The sequence below is a fragment of the Temnothorax longispinosus genome, chromosome 10, assembly GCF_030848805.1.
Source record: "Temnothorax longispinosus isolate EJ_2023e chromosome 10, Tlon_JGU_v1, whole genome shotgun sequence".
Classification (NCBI taxonomy): Eukaryota; Metazoa; Arthropoda; class Insecta; order Hymenoptera; family Formicidae; genus Temnothorax; species Temnothorax longispinosus.
In genome coordinates this window covers 13,676,577-13,692,722 of record NC_092367.1, presented here as the reverse complement: position 1 = coordinate 13,692,722, position 16,146 = coordinate 13,676,577, and the positions used below count along the sequence as shown (strand labels likewise).

At 30.7% G+C, this 16,146-nt stretch overlaps 2 protein-coding genes and 1 long non-coding RNA gene across 3 annotated transcripts; 2 read left to right on the top strand and 1 right to left on the bottom strand.

Moving 5' to 3' along the window:
• The first annotated feature begins 10 nt into the window (after nucleotides 1-10).
• Firl (firelighter) lies at nucleotides 11-4,571 on the top strand. Its single transcript, XM_071792013.1, has 7 exons — nucleotides 11-840; nucleotides 946-1,083; nucleotides 1,231-1,425; nucleotides 1,700-1,829; nucleotides 1,900-2,017; nucleotides 2,813-2,938; nucleotides 3,113-4,571. The coding sequence occupies exons 1-7, from the start codon at nucleotides 595-597 to the stop codon at nucleotides 3,222-3,224; spliced, it is 1,065 nt and encodes a 354-aa protein (XP_071648114.1). The 5' UTR covers nucleotides 11-594; the 3' UTR covers nucleotides 3,225-4,571.
• Nucleotides 1,867-5,982, bottom strand: LOC139821171 (uncharacterized). The gene is made up of 4 exons (XR_011734203.1): nucleotides 5,901-5,982; nucleotides 4,578-4,637; nucleotides 2,144-2,384; nucleotides 1,867-2,007 (listed from the first exon to the last, which is right to left on the bottom strand). It is a non-coding gene; the product is annotated as an uncharacterized lncRNA (long non-coding RNA).
• Nucleotides 5,983-6,036: 54 nt separating this feature from the next.
• Nucleotides 6,037-15,951, top strand: LOC139821168 (estradiol 17-beta-dehydrogenase 11). The gene is made up of 7 exons (XM_071792016.1): nucleotides 6,037-6,197; nucleotides 11,312-11,503; nucleotides 13,177-13,536; nucleotides 14,654-14,768; nucleotides 14,871-14,955; nucleotides 15,045-15,155; nucleotides 15,568-15,951. The coding sequence occupies exons 2-7, from the start codon at nucleotides 11,315-11,317 to the stop codon at nucleotides 15,638-15,640; spliced, it is 933 nt and encodes a 310-aa protein (XP_071648117.1). The 5' UTR covers nucleotides 6,037-6,197; nucleotides 11,312-11,314; the 3' UTR covers nucleotides 15,641-15,951.
• The last annotated feature ends 195 nt before the right edge of the window (nucleotides 15,952-16,146 follow it).

The window sequence follows — 16,146 nt, the reverse complement described above, 5'->3', positions numbered from 1 at the left end:
GACGTTAGAAAGAAACAAAGGATAAGTTAACCTGAGGTTAAGAGTTAACCGACGTTTGTGGAACTGGCTCTTAGAGTTACTAAACTTTATTAAAATCTCTATTTTTCTAAATTTTATATTTTTCTACACTTTGGAAAAAATGGAGTAATAAATTCTGAATCTATCTGCGATTGAGATTGTAACTCTGCAATCCGCATATCGATGTCATGGTTACGAGCTGTCATTCGTCTATAGAATGTCACAGTGTTCTCAAAACTGCATATAATAATTTTTTCCGAGATTCTTAAATAAACTGGTCGCCCCCACCGACGACGCGCAGTAGGAAGGAAAGTGATCGGCGCGAACATTACGGTCTGTTGAGGCTTGCGTCACAAAATCGCGGTGCGCTCGCGAGATTTATGAGCGGATTTTTCCATTTATTTTCTCCATTTCTAGTTAGAGATTTTTATCAGATTTAAACATTACATCTTATAACTTTCTCCAACGAATAGTAATTATTGTGACTAATTGTACTGTCTTGAAGAAGTTCCTTTCTTTCTTTCATCGCACAATTAAATGTGAAATTTTAGATTAACGAGATGAACGTTGGTAATAATGAATAATGAATTTTTTATTTCTTCTGATTTATTGTCAAGTTTACGTTTGATTATATTTAGGTATATTTTTATCGACTGTTCCAAGATGAAGATTATCCAACGTATTTTCAAAGATATCCAATTACACCGACTACTTCTGGATCTGTCTCTTTTGTCGGCGGAGATAAGTCTGGCGATGATAATTGCAACTTTCAGAATGATTGTACCGTGTTCCATAAAACGTTTATTAGGAGAAACCGTTCTCGTAAGTTCTGCTTTTCATTAAATTGGCCAGAATATGTTGCAATGACTTCAAATCCTTAAAATCTACTATATTCTTTCGTAAATATTTTATTAACATCGAAATTAGATCACTGGTGCTGGTCATGGAATCGGCCGCGAATTAGCCATCCAATTGTCCTCGATGGGTTGTATAGTTGTATGTTGGGATAACGATATTGATAGCAATCGATCGACAATGAGAGAAGTGTCGAAAAATGGCGGAGAGGTAAGTATACATATATATATAATATATATATTTCATCTTCCGTTGAATTTTATTTTGTTTTCAATTTTCTAATTTTTTTTTGCGGAAGAGACGACAATGACAGGCGTTATCAGAAAAGCCATGAGTATAGCTATAGAAATTTTTTAGGTTTACGGTTTCGTAGTCGACGTCTCAAAGAGATTGGAAGTGCGCGAGACGGTGAGACTGATGAGAAAAGTCGGCGTGCCGGATGTGACGGTACTCATTAACAATGCGGCTGTGTTATATCATAAGCCATATCTGAGTCTCGATCCGGACGACGTGGAGAGGACATTTGACGTTAATGTACTTTCGAACTTTTGGGTATGCATTTATAAACTAAATTATACTCATTTAATATTTATTAAATAATTTTAAACGCATTTTAAATACATGGTTTTAAGATAATCCTACATGAATGATATTTAACAATAATAACGCATTCTTTACATTCCTCAAGTTTAATTAGATTAAATAATATTCTTATAAGCATTTTTAAATCAGGAATTTATTATTAGGTATAGCTTTTTTCTAAACTAATTAAATAGCAATTTTATATATATTGAGTTGGTTAATTTATAATTTTTATTTTAAATAGACGATAGAAGCGTTTCTACCCATGATGTTGATGAAAGGGAGCGGTCACATAGTAGCGATAAGTAGCATGTGCGGTATTTACGGGGTGTCGCAAAAGGTGGCGTACTGCTCATCGAAATTCGCCGTGAGAGGTATTTTATCAGTATCTCATCGATTTCTCTTTGTAATGGATTTTAATATGTCATTAATTTCAATTTGCAGGTCTTATGGAGGCCCTTCGCGAGGAAGTGCGATTGGATGAGAGGAAACCTAATATCCATTTCACGACGATATATCCGTTCTACGTCGACACAGGATTAGCGAGGGATCCTAAATACAGGTAAAAACCTATACTTACAATTAGATTTGGCTAATAATAAGCACTATGTTTTGCAAGAACATAGCAAAAAAAAAAAAAACCGTACGAATTTAATGTACATTTAATGTAATTATATATCTTACTCACCGTGCGCATCGCATACGATTGCACTCATCGTGTTATTAATTAAACGAGTATTTTTTTAACGAGTATACATCGACGAGTATCCATGACGAAACACAGCGTTTCCGCGCAGACGTCTTCCGGCCTGTAGTCGCGATAATTTGCACGCGAGCATTGTAATTACGAAACGGGTCGTCTTTATTCACCGCAACGTAGCGTAATTACATGGAATGTAATTAGCACGCAGTAAGTGGAACGGTCTAATCTGTGAAGTAATAATGAGATTATAGAAGAAAATTGTTGTGTCTATGATTCACTATCTTCGACGAATTTCAATTTTCGTACAATTTAAGATTATGATAAACGTATAATAATTAATGAGGGGAAATGCTTAAAGTCACGTGGAATCAAAAAAGAATCTTAGTGCGTTACACTTAGAATGGAACTTTATTACACCTTTCTTTTCTCGTAGTAGAAAAAAAATATTACACAGACTACATCTTTGACGTAAAATATAATTTGATTACTTCAAGTGTAATGTTGACAAGAAAGTTATTATAAGATGATAAGTTTTTTTCTTGTTATATGATACACTTTTTTTTTACAACATATAGCGTTTGCTCTATAATTTATCTGTTTTACTCGTGGTAATAATCGGTTAGGAGTGGACTATTAATTCAGAATTAATTGCAGATTTCCTTATATCTTTGGGGTCGTGACACCGGAATACGCCGCTCGGGAGATAATTAGAGCAATTCGAAAAAACTATACGGAATATTCAATACCGCGATGCCTCTTTTCTCTGAATGCAATCAACAGGTACATACCGGAAGTGTTAAAAGCCGCGCGGTTTTATCATCTGTTTTGATCACATCTGTTTAACGATCAAATTTGTATCGCTAATCTAATCGCTTTATCTACCAATGCATAAACGTTTACTTTTGATGATTTACAACGCGATAACACACGTTTATCATATTTCTTCTTCTTCAGGATTGTTCCGGAGAACGTGATGCGTTTGATATTAGACTTTTTAGCGGATGTTGATCGAAAGCAGAAAGAAAGAGACGCAATGAATTTGAAACTGGATTTGATAAAAGCTTAGAGACTGTACGCAGTGAAGGGGTACTTATATTTTTTTTATTAGGTATAAATTTTACGTAATAGATAAAACGAGGAAATTTGTATACTTAGTATGTAGTTTATTTATTATTAAATTAATAAACATTTTTTATATTTTATTTGCATTTCTTATTAATTATTAATTAAAAAGTTTAACGTTACGTACGGAATTTATAAAGATCTTTAAAAAAATCTTGAGATTGTTGAAAAATTTGCAACTCTTGACGCATCGTCGTCTCTTTAAAATCTTACTTTTAATACGTATGTGATCAGTACTGGTCTTTTTCTCACTTTGCTAAAGAAATTAATGTTAATAAGAAAATTTTTGGAATATTGCGAAACTTTCTTAGAAATCTGTACGTAATTTACATACAATACACATATAATTTCAATTGTGTGAAATATTATGGAAGATATATGTGTAATATTTATTGGGAAAAGCGAAAAGTACAGTATATTATACCTACACTTTTCTCTGACATTTGTTTCTGTAAACATATTGCTATAAGAAGAGGTTTAATGATCGTCTTGGAATATATCTAATGGAAAATTACAGTGTTCTTTTAGAAAGTAAACTCTATAGAAGTATCAAGTGTACAGTCACAATTACGCTATTATTGTCGGCTCACTACATTACGTAATTAAGCGTGTTTCGGTCAGTACACGAATTGCCACATCTCTATCGATTTACAACACGGGTTGCGCCGATCTTATAAAAATTACATCGCCTGAGCGCACCCTCGTTACTTCCGCGTCATTACGCCTAATGGCAAGCCCTCTCGCGGCATAATTTCACTGCTCGATATGAACACGCGCCATTTAACTTGCACTCGAATGCCCGTACATGTAGAGTTCTTTATTCATTTGTAAATTGATGATTAAATTCTTAGATCAAGATTAATATTATTATCTGTTTATGCGCATTTAGATTTGAATATGTGATCTCAAGTATACGACAATTTGCATAAGTGGAAGCTAATACCTAACTGTATTACATTTCTTACGAATACATTATAGAGATAATATTTCTTGGAATGACTCATAATTAAATGAGGCCAGAAATAATAAGTGCAAGAAGAATAGTAAACAAGAGCGTTAAAAGTATTATTCGTCGAATACAATAGCTTTTTATATAAAATGATATTATAGGGGAAAAAATCAGTCAATTGATGCATTATATATAAGAATATAATGTAATATATACACTCTCTTTAAAATAAGAAAGAGAATATAAGTACTCTAACAAAAGAAAAATATTAATGCAATTTTATAAATATACAATGTTGAATTTCTTTTTAAATTTTGTAGAAAATACAAAGCATAAAAGCTATTTTACCTTAGAATGCGTAACTCAAGAAATGGCCTTGACTTTGCATAGCGGACGAAACTGGCACAACTGTAAAACCAAATAAAAAGATATGCCTTTGTTATTTTCCTATATACTACACTGCAAGCAACGAGTAGATATTTCGACGTCGTTTTTTCAAAATATTTCATTGACAACAGAGTTCTTATACAGTATACAATTTTACATAACATATAATATTGTTTTATTGATTATAAATATTAGAAAACATTAATGCTACAATCAATTACGTAAAAAAACAGTATTGCATAGATTTATCTTATTTTTCTTTATGTTCCTATGTATAATCGACAACGTGAATTGTGTAATTTCTTATAGAGATCTTTGCACAATCAAATAAACCGTATCTAAATGGAAGCACGCTGGTAATTATGTATGAATTTACATTACAATATAAGATGTAATAAAAAGATAGTATTACGATTGTGAAAGAACTTTTCAATCTATTAAAAAAAAGGAGGTCGATATAATTGCTAAGTATACATAGAATGCTCTATAGAAATCTCTTCTACACGCATTTACATACTATGTAGTCGCGTAGTGATCATAAAATGCAATTTTTATAAGCAAAGAAGATAAAAGAGGCTAACAAACCAAACAAGAGTTGTACGTGTTAAGAATGTGTTACAAATTGAAATAAATAATGTGACAAGTAATTTTTATGATTTTTTTTTTACGTAAATATTTATGTAAATTGAAACATTCAGGAAATTTTAAATGTATAAAATGCGTGATCAGAATGAACAGTGTTACTTCAGAAAACGTGATGTTAAATAGATGTTCTCCGAACTCATTCAAATCTTTCTCGTATGTATTTATGCGCTCGCAATTTCTACGTAAATAGTTCTCTTAGAAACTTTTTATCATTTAAAAATTAAACTTTATACATAACGAAAACAAAAACTTTATAATGTTTTATTGTTAAACGAGTAGTGAAATATTATAAAATCTAAAAATTTATATTGTAAGTGCGTTTATAGAATAATGTACACAAAATTTTATCATTACCATTTATCTGAGAATAATTGTAAAATAGAAATTTATTTAAATATGAATATAATAGAACTTTTTCTATTAAACCAAAAATGTTTTAATTAAGAAAATCTAGATGCATTATTAATATTGAAATCGAATGGGGACAAAAGTGTTACACATGCATGGCCGATTGATAATGCATCGCCACAGACACCATTCACCATTCACACGAAGAAGATGACGCACTCGAGCGAAGAAGAAAATGAATAAGTAAGTGACGATGGCGAAGGAGACGACGACCTTGGTTGGGTCTTATACCTCGACTATTCTCGGTACGTTTTATATCGTTGCAGTGTTCAGTCAAGTTCAAGCGATTCTAGCGTTCTGACGTCGTACGTTTCATATCCGCGGAATTGTTGCTCCTTCACGTTCCCCACTACTGCCAAACTGCCGAGTGACTTTGAGATCCCGCGTGATCCAGTGATCTGCGCGTTCCGCGCGGTAACGCTTCTCATTTTAAGCGTATTTCTTCCGTGTGATCGCAAGACCGCTCCGTCGTGCTACATGCGGGCTTATATTGTGTATAGTGCAAATTTGGATAATCTGCTAAAATAGGTATGTAACAAGAGACAATTTGTATCTGTATATTTCAATAAAATCTCCTGTGTTTTAAAATTTAATTTATGTGCGGACAGAAGCAGGAAATTTGAGGTGCCTTGTATTTTATTTTTACACACACGAGAAAAAGATCTTGTATTAACCGCAGTTTAATTGAAAATAATCTTATTAATTTAATAAAACAAATACGCCATGCTTTTGTGTTTTAATAAAATATTATTTATTTTTATTAATACTATTACTGAATAAGATTATTTTTAGTTAGATTGGTGCTGTTATGCATCTTGTTTTCCCGTATATAAATCTTTGATAAATTATTTTATTTTTATTAGATAGTAGATATTTTGCTTTAAATAGTCTGTCTTGAGAATGACACATGTTACAAGATAATAAAATTAGTAAACAAACCGCGTTTAAAGCAAGAAAAAACATGTTAACGGATTATCTTATTTTCATTGAACAGTAGATATTCGAATAGTTTTCAAATAATGAAAAATATGTATGTAATGAATGTCCTATGTAATTTTACAAAATTAATTAATAATATTAATAATATGAGAATTATACGACCGTCATAGTATACAATCAAATAAATCAAATTAAATGCGCCATTTGGCGGTCGGAGATGGATCTTGGTAGCTCAATTATTATATATTTTTTTGTGTATGTTTGGAAAAGATATGTGTAATACACAAAAAATATATAATAATTGGGCAGTAAATGGCGAATTAGTTTAATCTATAATAATATTAATTTTTATATCGTAAATGTACAAACAGCTGTGGCAAACTTGCAGAAATGACTAATTACCTAATTGCTTGCTTTTCAATTTGTATATCTATGTGTACTTCAAACGAACGGCAGCAAAACTTTACTTTGTTTTTTGCAAATAAAGTGGTTTCTGTGTAATATGTCAGGAACGTGATGACGTCGTGGTAGACAAAGTGGTTTTAAAAAGTATGCGTTATTATTTGGAATGTATATCTCTATATACCATTAATCTTTTACTTCAATCGATTTGCCGTAGAAGTATTCTAATTATACAGAACAGTATTGAACATAAAAATATACCTACGAATCATAACTCGAGAGTAATGCATGTGACGTAAGATGTCGATTCTAAAGCGTTACATGCAATCGATCGATTAAGTATTTATTAGTTACCACTATGTTTCTTTGTTATTGACAGAGATTTATGACTGCCCTTACTATCAGCTTTGTTCTGGGTTTCTTTCAAGCATGAAGCAATATTTAGCAATATAATTAACATTTAATAATATAATTAGTTAAATTTAATATTTAATAAGACAATATTAATTTAATTTAATAATATAATTAATTATAATTAAATTTTAATAATATAATTATTAAATTTTAATTATAACTAATTTTTAATATAATTTTTAATATAATTAATATTATTTATCAAGGATACAATTGAAAAAATAAATACAAAGAGAGTTATATAGATAATCAGTTTTCCATCTCTTGAGCCATTGTCTTAAGGGTACAAGGAAATCTTTCGTGAGATTCGTCTGCTTTGTGAGATATGTTACGTAAGAAAATGTAGAAGTTCGTTTTGAAAATTTGACGTCTTAAAATTTGAAACTTGAAAAAGTTAATAACTAATATTTGTTGGAAACTGCAGGGACCGCCGATTAACGGTCAGTATAAAGTTTTTCTATTTTTCTGTACTTTAGGCACCTTAATGAAAATGTAAATTAGATTGTACATCAAGTTTATATACATACATTATAGAAGATGAAGATGTAACTTAATTAATGCGGCCCTGAACTGCATAATTACTTGCATTATGAGTTATAATCGCCTGTCAATCTCTACGTAGAACGCAAAAAAATTCAAGTTTCCTCTGACTAATTGTCAGCCTCAACCAGTAAAACGATAATATCGTAATTAATGCCTTTAAGGCAAATTAAGTTCCATCGACTTAAATTTACTTCCATATACATTACATTTAGATTTTTGTCAGCATTTTGCAGTAACAAAAAAATTGTTATTATTGCTACTGATAATACAATGTTAATTACGATAAGGAAACTAATAATCAGAAAAATGATTATTTAATTTATTCTTCGTGCATTACATCAATATTTATTATTTTGCCCACAGAATATAATTTCAGATTTTCCCGAACGGTATAGCTATAGTTTTTCATTTTTCTTGTATATAGCAAGATTATTATATAACAGGTAATAGATATCTGATTGCGGCAAGTGTGGGTTGGATAGGCGAAGCCGATTTTGCTTACTCTTACTTGGTAGAAAGTGGTGCGCCCAAAGATAATATAAGTTATATGTCGTTATGTAATAGGAAAGATTATATAGCGTCCGCTTTATAAACACCGCGCCAGATTTATGGCGCTGCATTTATGACTAGTGTTGCGTTTACGTGCACAATTATTGTGTCCTGCAAACGTTTCCTTATTTTTCGCGTTATTTACAATGAGTCATTCACATTTTTCTTTACTCGCGGATAGACAAGCGAAACGGCGTAAGAGCGTGAAAACGGATGCTTTAGCAGAATGTAAATTGACAAGCTGACATTTATGGACGTTAAACCTCAATTCGATTACCGCTTTATATCCTTATGACTTCCGTCGTACCGATTGTTTCATCAAAGTTCCTAGCGTGCTGCAAATTGGTCTTTAATTGCGCGACGGTGCACTTTTAATATCGAAATTACATTGCATTGAGCTACGTGTTCTTTTACACGACCATACGACTTTCTCAACTGTATTACAAAATTATTACATGAATTATTTATACCAACAGTTATATGTATAAGAGTATGATTAATATTAATACAGAGAAACGGTTTTACGAAATTTTTTAGACCAAACACTAAATTTTTATGTAATTTATTATAAATTATTGTGATTTTAGGCTAAACATAAAGCTAAAAGTTTCGAAAGAAAATATTATATGTTTTCCTGATGTCAAGATTACGCCGAAGTACGGCGCAACCAAAGTTTTATGTTATTCAAACAGAAAAAGAACGAAATGGCAACTTTACGGTTTGTTAAACCGCACCACTATGAATCTTCTTGAATTTAGTACACATCCAGTATTACAAGCATTCATATAGAACGGTTAATTTATCGAGTCAAAAAGTTTCATGTACTTTCTGATAAAAAGAATTTTTCTTTCTTCATAATTTTTCGCAACTTCTATATAAATTTGATAACTTTTTAGAAAATTTTTCAGATTTTTTAATACAAATTGGGACACTTCGGAAGTGTTGAGAAAATCTACGTCATCTTTTCTACAATCTTTTATGTAAATTCCAAAATATTCTAAGATTTCTTATTTTTAATTTCCAAAGAAAATTTATATAATCTAAAGAAGTTCAAAGTATTTTTCTAAAAATTTTTATAAATTTAAAATATTTAAGAATTCTTAAACATATTATGAGATATTATGAGAATTTTTTTACTAGAAGTTTATTGATTATAGTTTTCCTGTTTATCTTGTAGCTATAGTTACAGAATATAATAATATTATCCCAATAGGTAAGCAAGAAACATCAAGAAACGTTTCAAATATGTTGCATTAAAGTTACAATATTGCTGCAATGTGCTTGAAATGTTTTTTGATCTTTCTTGCTTATTGGGATGTAATTATGACAATTGAATTACGTATACAGTTACCTACATTTTAAACTATTATTTTATTTCTTTAAGGTAGAATAATAGTAGGGTTACTTATAAATAATTACATAAAAATCTATTTTATTTATATTATAATTAAAATTATAACATGTAGGAAGAAAAACAATGAATATTTTTTTTAAATTAATGTTTTAATTATGATTAAAGTAGCAGAGTGCAATAAATTCTAGGTACTTATAATACAGGCTTAATATTTCTGAAATAGGGAGATTGTGCTCTACTTGACATGTGCACTTGTAACTTTATTTTCCTTCTTGTGCAGCAAAAACGTTAATATGCTACGTCAATCTGTTATATAACATCTAACCGACTTTTTTTTAATGGTTTTGTTGCATTTTGCAACTGATTCTGGAGTGTTTTCATCATACTGGCCTAATTTAAGATAGAAATGAAAGCAAACACGTTTATTACACAGCCACGTTGAGAAATGCAAATTAATTTTCGAGTCTGCTCGATTAGTTTAATCATATACTTTCCTCAATGAAATGCGACGATTACAGATTAAATCATAGAGTAGCAAAACTTTATTATTATATAACAGTAAGTTTCAAGTTTTACTAAAATATATAAATTTAAATTTATCATAAAAATTGTGTATTGTAAAAAATATCGTATTTTAATATAAAACGTTATACTTATAAAGTATATTTCGCGTTTTGGTACGTTGAAAATTATATATGCAATTGACACCTTCCAATTATACAATTCATCAAACTGTGTGGTGTAGTAATAATATAATATAATCTAATCAATAATATAATGTAATCAACAATATAAACAATTTAGAACATATTTCGTAGAGAATTTCTGCAACTATCTCTGACATGACTTATTTGTTTAGACTTTATTTCATGTTTAATTAGTTTGCTTTCACGCCTCAATGCGATGATCGTAAATCTTTTAGGGTGCTTGCTTATCTACAAAGTGCTACATTCATCATTACACGTCTTGTGGTAGGCACACAGAAATTTACACGTTACATAATCACTTGCTCACAACCGCATTGATTAGGTACTTTCTCGTGTAAAAAGGCATTAATTTCGACTGAGTGCAAGTATAATTTGTCATGCCTCTCTAGTACCTAACGAGAAGGAGTTCGATTTGTTTATGAAAAAAACTTTTATGGATATTTGTAAGTGCGGTAAAGAACGAGAATTAAGAAATGTATTAATTGAGATAACTCCAGTGATTATCTTGAAACAATATCATTATAATAAAAATTGTATTATTATTGCTATAGTATTTTAACGAATTAGAATTACATTATTTATTGAAACAAATAATAATAATTATATATATAGTTTTTAAAAATTAATAAATAACCAAACAAATAAATTAATTAGTCAATTTATAGTTTACATTTTAGACAAGACTTTTGAATTGGAACATTACGATAAAATAATTAATTTGTATTATTTTGCAGTGGATGATGCTACGAGTTACCGACGAATCAGTGATTACAAATTCAAGAGGAGGCTTCTCGATTAACTTTTTGTTTTATCTCAGTATCGAATTTGTAATTGGCGCTGTCATCTCTAGTATCTTAGCCATTCTCGATGTCATAAAGTCTCTTTTGCCAAAGCCACCAAGGGATTTGAGCGGCGATGTAGTTTTAGTATGTACACATTCTATTCATATACTTTAAATTGTACAATTATTACACTTTTATAATTAATGTTAACAATTTAAATAAATTTAATTAGGTAATTAAAAAAATATAATTTATACGAAAAGTGCGATAAATATTATTTGAATTAGGATTAAAAGAACTGGAAGGAATTAATTCTGCATGTAATACAATTAAATGTAACAAATAGTTATCTTATTAAGATTTTGCATTTTCTTTCTATCGCGAATTAATTACATTATCGACAAAAGATGCACAAGAATAAAGGTAATCGTTAATTATATATTGTTAAGGTATTTCTTTCACGGAGGGGCATATTTTGTAGGCGCTTAAGCAGGGCCTCAGCAAACTCTTGTATATTGCATTAAACTTATATAAAATCAAGTTATAATTGATTATTATGTTTAATTATAAGAAAAAAGTTAAAATATGATGTGTATTGAGAAATTTTTCATTTTTTGGTAAATTTTACTGTCAGAACAATATATCAACGCTGCGCTTTTCAGGGCGCCGATTGTAAAATGTGAAGTTGATAATAAAAGTGTCAATGTAAGTGTCAATTTCATTAATCAAAGAATATTGTGACATTTATATGCTTTTATATGCTTTTATTTATATTTTTGTTTATATTTATATATTTTATTTATATTTTTTATGCGATATATATTTTTAGATAATTTTACTTTTTTAAAACATAATAGGGGTATTTAAATAAGTTAAAGTTTAACGGTTTGACAGGTTATGTCGGGTTAAAGTCGAGTAAAAAGTTAATTAATTAACTTTGGGCGCGCTACTCTTTAAGGTTATGCAAAATACATAAGTGACTCATTAACCTATTACATTAATCTTTGGGTTAAAAGTTTAAAAATTAACTTTTTATTCAACTTTAACCCGACATAACCTGTCAAACCGTTAAATACCCCTAATAAGTAAATAGTAGATAATAAACCGTACGTGATGAACTGAAGTGTGACATGAGCGCGTGACAGCTTGCAGCGTTGCCAAATAATTCCTTGAAAGTCGCCATTAAAAATATTCATCTATAAACCACATTTCAAGTCAACTTTTAACATAAATATTTTGTTTAAATATTCGGTAACTCTGTATTTTTATCGGCTGCACTATCGAAAGTATAGACTTTAGCGAATATGTAGCGCAGTTAATATTTAATATCTTAAGATATTTGATAAACAAATTATTACATTGAAATGTGGAAAATAGACTTTTTCGATAACGTCACATATAAATATCGAATTTTCAAAGTCATAATTCTTCTTTATATGTTCGGTAATGTGGTTTAATTTTTTTCTGGCGTAAAGATATGCATTTTAACTTTCTCGTACCAAAAAATTAGTTAATTCTTAAGACTTTGGTGTCATGAAAGGAATGCCTTAAAAAGATATTTATGATTAATATATGACTTATGTTAAAAAAATACATTAAAATCCCTTTTTTACAACTTTAATAGCAAATTTCTCCAAATTGTGATGATAGAGCAATTTGATAAGCAGGGTTGTATTTATTAATACCTTCATTCTTGTGCTTCAGAGAAGTCAGTATTTTTTGTTAAGCAGTGTTATTACTAAATTCAAATTATAGAATTCAACAGTCTTAAAAATGCAAAGTATTTTTTTTTAGTAGACAAATATTTTCTGTAACAGATTGCCGGCGTCTCGTCGACCCTCGGCGAGTCTCTCGCCGAGGAATTCGCGAGGGGTGGATGCTCCGTGATCTGCGTGGATAACGACTTTAGATCTGCGGAGGAGATAACTGCCAGGTTAAAATCGCGGTGTAATAGAGTGAAGGAAATCGGGCCTGACCATAGGGAACACGAGCGGGAGTATGTAGGGCCGACAATGACAGCGTACGAATGTAACCTGCTGGACCGTAATGCCATACGCGAGATCGCCAAGAAGGTCGAGGATGAGGTCGGTGGCGTCGACGTCCTAGTGACCTGCGCCGGACAACCTTATCAAGATATTTTTGATACGGTCAACACGACTCTTATGAGCCATTATTGGGTGAGCGTCGGCCAGCAGTTGTGTCCTTGAAGCCAATCATATCATATGTAACGTTAAATCGCGACTGGTTGTTAACGGCCGGTTTTAACATTGTGAAAGTTGAAGAAAATTTGTTTGAAATATTAATTACATATTAGAAGTGTATGATTTTAACGATTCAATAACGGACTCAAATCTCTTGGAATAAAATGCAACGACAACTTATGGTGTTAGAAATGTAGGTTGCAGATCTATTTTCAACATTATAATGATTTTTTAAAGATATTCGAGGCCGCAACATTTTTGATAAAAAAATATTTATTTAAAAAATTTAAAACAAACAAAACACACACACACACACAAAAATGTATATAATTAAATATGTAATTACATTCGGTTTTCAAGTATCTTGATTTTATAATTATATACATATAAAATTTAAATATATCAATAAAGAACCCGCCACGTGCGATTTTTATGAAAATGTTTTCGGTTAATTTTCTTGAATTTGTGATATGTTGTATAGTTTTCCTCCGCTAATTCAGCAGAGTCGACAGAGGAGAACTACAACATATTACAAATTCAAAGAAATTGACAAAAAATGTTTTTCTCATAAGAATAATGCGAAATTCTTTATTATACAATTAATTATATTCATGCAAATTGAAATAAAAATTACAAATTAAAATTATATTAGATAAAAAATTCAGTAATTAATCCTCGTAGGCCGCACTGGGATCTGGAGGACCTCAGCCACTTTTTGCTCATAAGTTTCTAAAGAATTCATGTATTTTAATGTTTTTTTTTTCAATTAATCGTAAATTTTCTGATAATTATGATGGAAATCTCAGAATTTGTAAAAAAAAATTATTACCAAAAAATACGCATCAAGAAATATAAATAATAGTTTCAAATGTAGTTTCAAAATTTCGTCCTTGAGACCTCAGTGTGGCTTTTGAAAGTTAATAATATTAATTAATAAAACAATATAGAACTTTGTAATGACAATTTTGATAAATTCCCACATAGCACGTAATATTTCTGTAATATTGCGTGCTATGTGGGTTATGTACGGCACATAATAATTGATGCATTTATTACAATCTGTCCAGTTTTTCTTTCTTTTTTTTAATTGCAGATGGTTCTGGCATTTTTGCCATTCATGCTACAACGCGACAGAGCGCACATTGTCGGAATTACGCCGATTACATCGACCCAGGATGTATACTTGAGTTCGAGGGCGGCGATCGCCGGTGCGTATGTATTGTTGATCATAAAAGCCAGTCGTCAAATCGCGCGCAGTAAACAATAAACGTCATGTGTCGGTTAATAGCGCGTGATTTATTTACATGTAGGTCTGATGGAAAGTTTGGGTGAGGAATTGAGCAATCGTAATAGTCATCTCACCTTCCTTGCGATTTCACCGACGGTAGCACGCGGGTGAGCCCCCTTATAAAAAAAAAGAACAAAGAATATTCGTCCACTGTTCCCCCGAGACGCAAACTTTGTATCATTAACTTATATTGCAGTTCGACGAGACAGGAGGAACAACAAATGGCCAAGGAAGTTGTACAGGCAGTCAGAAGGGGCCAGTGTAGCATCAGCATTAATTGGTGCTCGAAGATGATGTATCAAATAAGGTAAAGAGGTCTAATTGATAATTATTGCCGAGATTTATATTAAACATTTATACTAAACACGAGATATTATATTAAACGAGCTATTGTATAGATTTGTATTAAATACGAGATATTATATTAAACATTATAAAGATTAAATATTTTAAGTCAAAATTAAACTTGAAAAAATTAACAATAAATTTTCAAAAAATATTATTTTATATAATTATTAAAACTGTTATCGTATATTCTTTTATATAATTTTTGATTTTATTTACATATATGTTTATTCTTTTGCTTTGCTAGTCAATATGTCAATATCTTTGCACTATTGAATCGTATAACAATAGATTATAATTTTGTGGCAGTTAAGTGTAATTCTTCATATGGTGCGCGTAATTTTTAATTGACTTTATGCGATCTTGTATTTCAGTTGTGCGATTTATAGCGCAATAACGATGGTCTCACAATGGCTTCACATGCAGGGATGCGATTATTCCTTTTAAATCCTGTTCTTGCTCATGAAGCGTGAAACATTCCAGTCGGCCACCGACACGAGTGTGGGAATTCGCGTTTTCTGTCAGCGAATTTCCTCGAGATGGTCAGCAAAAAACCTTTAAAAGTCGAGTAGCATCTTCTCATGAGTTGTGCGAAGAATAATTATCCCAATTAATTATTCATGCTATAGAGTCAAATTAGAATTATAAATTGTTGTATATCATAATGTCATAGTACATTATTAGGTATACTGCATAAAGAAGAACTTCGTAGTTTTTAAAAAGATAGATTTTCTGTTAATAAAAATAAAACAAAAATATTTGCCCTTACGTCTTTTATCCTTCTCATCAATCTCATTAAATGTGTTATGCCCGTTTGGCGATTGCGTTTACGTTTGCGTTTACGTTTCTCGACCAATCAGAAAGTAGCTGCTGGCGATTACGATTCGCGATTTCCGTTCTAACTGATCAAAAGACGTAGATGCAAACGTAAATGCAATCGCCAATTGCTAGTG